Genomic DNA, 7026 nt, shown 5'->3' with positions numbered 1-7026 from the left:
TGCGTGGTTGTGGTGGTTGTGGTGTTGCGTGGTGGTGAAGGTGATGGACCGTGACGTGGTAGTGGTGTGGAGTGATGATGGTGGTGGTGAAGGGGTGTAACGTGGTGGTGGTGGGAGATTAGAATGTTGGTGGTGATGGTGCATAGGGTGGTGAAGGTGATAGGGGCGAATCATGGTGAAGGTGATAGGGGCGAATCATGGTGATGGTGGCGAGGTAGGGTGAAGGGGGGCCCCCCATAGAGTAGTAGGGTGAAGGTGGCGGTGAAGGTGTCGTGACGCTGCTGTGGCCATGGCGGAGGCTGTATATAACATGGTGGGTGGCAGTCTCCAGCACCACACACCATCACCAGCTAACACCATGACTGCACTCAAGGTACGACGTGTCTACCACCGTTAAGGAACTCAGATGTTTGTGAATTTAACCTCATCTTGTGCGACAGTTAACCCTTAGAGGACGATGGTTTAACCTCTGACTCTTAAGTGGAAGATGGTTTAAGCTACAACTCCCTAAGTGGACGATGGGTTAAACGTGGATTCTTAAGTGGACGATGGTTTAAGTTCTGTCTCACAATTTGACGATGGTTTAAGCTACAACTCCCTAAGTGGACTGTGGTTTAAGCTCTGACTCCTAAGTGGGTGATGGTTTAAGCTACAACTTCCTAAGTGGACGGTGGTTTAAGCTCTGGCTCCTAAGTGGACGATGGTTTAGGCTACAAGTCTTAAGTGGACGATGGTTTAAGCTCTGACTTCTAAGTGGACGATGGTTTAAGCTACAACTTCCTAAGTGGACGGTGGTTTAAGCTCTGACTTCTAAGTGGACGATGGTTTAGGCTACAAGTCTTAAGTGGACGATGGTTTAAGCTCTGACTTCTAAGTGGACGATGGTTTAAGCTCTTGCTCTTAAGTGGACGATGGTTTAGATTATCATTCTTTAGGTGTTAAACCATCATCGTTTATACATTGTACTGTATAGAGTTTTATTGTTAATGTTAATTTAGCTGTTGTATGATGAAACAAGAACACAGTTAAAAATAAAATGATAATTTATTCGTAGGAATCATCATCATTGTTTTAAGTTACGTTTTTAAGAGTATCAATAAACTCTGTAGTAAGATAAGTAGACTTGTGCTTTACATCACAAAGTTGGGTGTATGTTCGTCCATTGGCTAGTTTGTTGCTCACTGTGACGTCTAGTTGTTCACAGTGTGTTCAGTTCATGTTCCTAGTTCACCAACACACTTGGGTACCTGTTTTAATCACGTCCAAAGTCTGTATGAGTAGATGTTATGTTCTCGTGGTTGGATGAGTTCTTGGCACTTCAGTGTATGTGAGTAAATACTGCCAATGTGTCTTTTCCTCGTAAAGAGAATAGGGAAGTTCAGTTACATGCACATTTCGTGATGGAACTTTTCTGTTGACAATGCAGTGACCACCCACGGCCACACCACCACAGGTAACACAACACTCTGCCTCCTGGAGGAAGAGTGTTTGTGTTTTTCTCTTGTCGTTGTACTAATAAATGTTTCCTTCCTTACATCAGCTGACGCTCTTTGTAAGCCTTGCGGCTCTCGTCCACGGCGACACCTCCGTCATACACGGGGGCGGAAGTCACCACGGGGGCGGAAGTCACCACGGGGGCGGAGGCCTCCACGGGGGCGTAGGCCTCCACGGGGGCGTAGGCTTCCACGGGGGCGTAGGCCTCCCATGGGGCGCAGGTCTCCACGGGGCGCAGGTCTCCTGGGGGGCCTGGGGGTCTCCACGGGGCGTAGGCCTCCACGGGGGCGTAGGCCATCTGGGGGCCTGGTCTCCACGGGGGCATGGGTCTCTCACGGGGCAGAAGTCACCACAGGGGCTCAAGTCTCTCCTTAAGGGCGCAGGTCTCCCCTGGAGGCACCAGGTCTCCACAGGCGTAGGTCTCCCCGGGGCGTAGTCTCCACGGGGGCGTAGGTCTCCACAGGCCTGCAGAAGTCCTCCCAGGGGCAGCTGAAGCCACCCTCAGAGCACCAGTTCTCCACGGGGGCGGAAGTCACCACGGAGGCGTGGGTCTCCATGGGAGCGTAGGCCACCTTGCGGGCGCAGTTCATCATGGGGGTGCAGTTTATGGGGACGCAGTCCACCACGGGGGCGCAGTTCATCATGGAGGCGCAGTTCACGGGGGCGGAGGCCTCCACGGAGGATCTGTCATCCACAGCGGCGCAGTTCATGGGAGCGCAGTTCATCATGGAGGCGCAGTGCACCATGACACTTACGTAAGTTGACGGAGAGATCATAAGTTTTGCCTCATAAATAACAAGACACTTGACGTGTTTTTCACCTGACAGTTTTCACCATTATGTTAAATGTTCTTCTCATAACACAAACAACAGTGTTTTATGGCTCTTGTGTCATTACTGAGTTTATTTAGTGATGGCGCCAACATATACTTAACACTATCACACTACAGGCATCACCTCACTACGACTACGCCTACGGGGTCCAACGACTATCACACTACAGGCATCACCTCACTACGACTACGCCTACGGGGTCCACGACGACTACGCCGGCACCAACTTCGGTCACAGTGAATCTCGCAACGGCTACAGGACCGAAGGCAAGTACCACGTGAACCTGCCCGACGGTCGCATCCAGACCGTCACTTACTACGCTGACGAGTCCGGCTACCACCCCACCGTCACCTACGAGGGCGTCCCCCACCATGCAGCTGCTGCCCACGTCGACGGGGGCTACCACAAGTAGCTTATCCTCACTTAGAGATAACATGGATAAACAGACTGTGGAGAAGTTCATTGAGCTGTGGTAAATTATATATATATATATCCTATTTATAAATGGAATATTAAATGCTTATGTTATTTTGTAAATACACAAGTGCAGAATTGACCCTTATTGTTTTTCATACACAAATGTAATTAAAGTTATTATTAATGCGTGAAATATACGAGAGGTAAATGTTACATTAAAATACAATACTTGTCTCTCTTACTCACCTCACCTGTCATTGTCACTTGCCTCACCTGTCACTCTCTCAGCTGTCATTGTCACTTGCCTCACCTCTCACTCACCTCACCTGTTATTGTCACTTGCCTCACCTGTCACTTGCCTCACCTGTCACTCACCTCACCTGTCATTGTCACTTGCCTCACCTCTCACTCTCTCAGCTGTCATTGTCACTTGCCTCACCTCTCACTCACCTCAGCTGTCATTGTCACTCGCCTCACCTGTCACTCACCTCACCTGTCATTGTCACTTGCCTCACCTCTCACTCTCTCAGCTCACCTCTCACCAGCTGAAAGGCAAACTACAATGACACAGTGACTATGTAAAGAAAGTGAGAGCGAAGAATAAAAATGCACAGAATATGAGGAAGGAAGAATGAAGCGTGAAGCGTGAAGGGCTCGCGTGCACAGTCCCAAGGTTCCGACACTGTGTTTGGTCTGATCTTATAAATTCTTAGTTTGCTACAAGTTTGGAGGAGAGACTATTATCAGCCTCCAAGAGTCTCGCCTTAGTACAGTATAAGAGCCTTATATATTTACCCCGGCGTCTTATAGGTTCTCTCGCTGCGCCATCTTAAGTGCCTCACATAATTCAGCCTTCCCACAACACCTTGCAGGGAAGCGCTACACAACACAACCTCCTCCGGCAGGTATCAGGTTTCATCGCCTCCCCATAATAAGGCCGTACCTCCCGCGATTGATATTATTATTGGCCATCACTCTCGAGATACGAGCAGCAGCAGCCGCGGGACCTTCCCATCACCTTCCCATCACAGGTGAGGGTCCTACAGCCCTTCCCACATACCCACCCACCCACTGTCAACCGTCCCAAGGGTGGTGCACCTCCGTCGACAGCCGGTGATAGAGGCGTAAAGCCGGGCAGTCGCAGCAGCGGCGGCACTTGTACAAACATTAGTAAACAGCAGCCTCAGTAATAACAGTGTTGGTAGCTGAGGCAGCCTCACTAACCGATTCATCACAATAGATTCGGTAAGAGTAGCAGTAACAGTAGCACAGTCATTAGCAGTAACAGTAGTAGCAGTAACAGTAGCACAGTCATTAGCAGTAACAGCAGTAGCACAGTCATTAGCAGTAACAGTAGTAGCAGCAATAGCAGTTAGCGCCAGCACCAGCAGCGCCGAGAGGTGGTTATCGCCACATGCGGCCATAATCAAGTTCGTCTTGTGAATGGTCTCTGTTTGTCTTTATATGGAAGTTAATAAGTTTGTTGATGTTATCAGCGGCACCTTCCATTTTCTTTAATAACCATCACCTCCATAATGGTGATAGCACTAGTGTTTATGGGCGTCTAATACAAGCAAACTAGGCGGTGTCGTCCTGCCGGGAGTGTGTATTAGTGTGACTGTAGGTGTATCAGGTATACAGGAGAGAGGAGTGTAATCACAGAGGAGAGTGACGCGGGGGACTCACCAAACAAACGATACTCCCCACTCCCAAATTTGGTGGTCAGCGGCGGTGTTTTTCTCCCCACCTCGCGCGTGCTGCAGATGACTATTGATACTGTCACCGCTCACCACCACGACACACTTAACCATGCCTCGCTTATGATATATCCTCTGTATATAGTTTATGCTGTATGAAAAGTTATTTAAGATCCTATTGCATTGTTCAGACTCACACAGCAGCCTGCATGTAACGTTAACACTCTATGACTCACTTAACACCTGAAGTAATACTGAACCGCCATTACTACCCTTCACCTCCACCCTACTCCACCCCCTCCCACCCCTCCTCTACCATCACCACCTCCAATCACCGTCCATTATAACCCACCACCTCCCTCCACCACCATCCTCTTCCACCACCTTCTCACCACAATCACCTCCCCTCCCCCCCCCCTAGAAACAAGTCCTCAATATCAGGTACACAAGAATTTATTACATATTAACAAACATTGGAGATAAAACACCAAGTATTTATACCTCAGAGGAAAAAAAATAAATGCAAGAGAACAGCGAGTAAAACCAGTGTGGGCAATGATAAGTGTAGTGCTGACTCAGAATGAATTTCTAAGGAGAGAGGCCCGCAGTTAGCAGTAGCGGGCTGGTGCCGTGGGAAGGTGGCCACCTGCCCTTGGTCCCGCCTCCATCACGACTACACCTCACACTTCTGCAACAACACGCCGGGTCACTGGAGCTGGTGGCTGGCTGGCTGTAAGTCTCTAGGATTGGTGAGGTTAGGTTAGGTTTGGTTAGATTAGGTTAGTGACTTGTAGTTGATGTGATGGTCGAGTCGGATGGATAAAGCAGTCACCTCCCACGAATGTTTCTAACTTATCTATTTACTTCCTATCTAACCAGACCCTTTACAGTGGCATAACCTCATGACGCTCCTGCCACGTACTTCAGAACCTCGCATGACACTTTTACCCTTTTCTCATAACCACCCTTTGACGCTTACTCCCTGATCTAAGGGTAACATTAACCTCAAAATTACAAGATGCTGAAGACTGGGGCTCGGTGGATGTAACTCACTATAGGACTTGCGAAGTTTCCCGGACACAAGAGGAAGCAACGCCACACACTCGACCTCCTTTGGTTACCCAGTCCTAGCTAAGGTACTCATACACAGCTGGGAAAACTTGGGCGTGCTTGGGGTTCGAACTAGGGACCCATAGAACAAGAGGCAAGAGCTGTAACCCACTAAATCTGATGCTATTTTAACGTTGGTGCTTCCTTAGATCTCTAATTTACGAGGAAAGCAAAAATCAACGCAGGAACCTTTGAGGATCTGGACTTTGTTCATGAAGTAACAATAGAGACTTAAACTGATCACGTTTAACCTAACCTAACCTGGCTTAACGTAGGTGGTGGGTTACATTATGTTATTTTTATTTGAGAGAAAGACAGGCAGACACACGGAGAGATAGACAGAGAGATAAAGAGACAGACGGAGAGAGACATAGACACAGGAAGATAACAAGGCTCTAGTATTCCATACGGATTCCAACATGCCAAAATTGGGAAGCGTATACCGCACCCCACCCCATCCCATCCCACCCCACCCCACCCCACCCCACTCAACCCCACCCCACTCCACACCACTCCACCCACCCCACTCCCACCCCACCCCACCCACCCCATCCCATCCCACCCCACCCCACCCCACCCCACTCAACCCCACCCCACTCCACACCACTCCACAAAGATTAAATCCCCCACTTGTCAACTTCACTTCGTTCTTCAGTCTCGTCCTTCAGGTGTTACTAATGAACCACTTAGGATGGAACATGGTAAAAACGCGGCCTAATTCTCGTCATCCCTCGAATAATATCCTCATTTACGTAAAGTTTTGCCTCAGTGTTGCTCGGGGCTGTGGTAGAGGTGTGGTGGTAGCGTGGGAGAGAGAGAGAGAGAGAGAGAGAGAGGGAAGGGGACCCGTGATGTCTTCTCACTGGGGACACTGCTTGGGGACAGTACTGGTGACATCATGTTTATTTAGGGAATTTTGTGGATATTTTGGGATATTCTGCGTTTTGGGAACATTTTTGGGGGAACTTTCTGTGTACTTGGGGGACACTTACGGATATTTAGTGTGACATCGATACATAGGAATTATATTGTAACAGTTTAATACGTATTTCCTAACACCAGGTGATAATGTTGTGTTAATTAAGGATTTTCTTCAGGTAAATGCACGTATAGTATTTGCCAGGTGCCTTCAAGAGAGCTGCAGCATACGAAAGGTTCAGCTATATGTTAACGTATTGTTCACTCTGTCTTAGTCTGGGTTAAATAATTTTTTACCGTTTTTCAATTTCAGTCTCAGTAACGATGTAATTTATGGTATTTGAAGTAACGGTGAATTTTTCTATCCCGATCAGCATCAATAAACAGTAACAGTAAACAGTAACGGTAAACAGTAACGGTAAACAGTGACAGCGAAACAAATTTAAAGAAATATAACATTGGCTTTTAACGTGTGAGAGTAAATGGTAATACTCTATAGCCAGACAACAGCAGTAAAAAAAAAAAGTAACAGCGGTAGTGAAGGTGTTCAAACACTA

The 7026-nt window shown here is 48.1% G+C and overlaps 1 protein-coding gene across 1 annotated transcript; it reads left to right on the top strand.

The window, feature by feature from the left end:
- Nucleotides 1-289: 289 nt before the first annotated feature.
- On the top strand, nt 290-2883 carry LOC121875003 (pro-resilin-like). The gene is made up of 4 exons (XM_042379360.1): nt 290-373; nt 1541-1643; nt 2164-2249; nt 2497-2883. The coding sequence occupies exons 1-4, from the start codon at nt 290-292 to the stop codon at nt 2737-2739; spliced, it is 516 nt and encodes a 171-aa protein (XP_042235294.1). The 3' UTR covers nt 2740-2883.
- The last annotated feature ends 4143 nt before the right edge of the window (nt 2884-7026 follow it).

Source organism: Homarus americanus, unplaced genomic scaffold (assembly GCF_018991925.1).
Source record: "Homarus americanus isolate GMGI-L3 unplaced genomic scaffold, GMGI_Hamer_2.0 scaffold34427, whole genome shotgun sequence".
NCBI lineage: Eukaryota > Metazoa > Arthropoda > Malacostraca > Decapoda > Nephropidae > Homarus > Homarus americanus.
The sequence above is the reverse complement of the archived record's forward strand: the minus strand, read 5'-3'. Positions and strand labels throughout refer to the sequence as shown.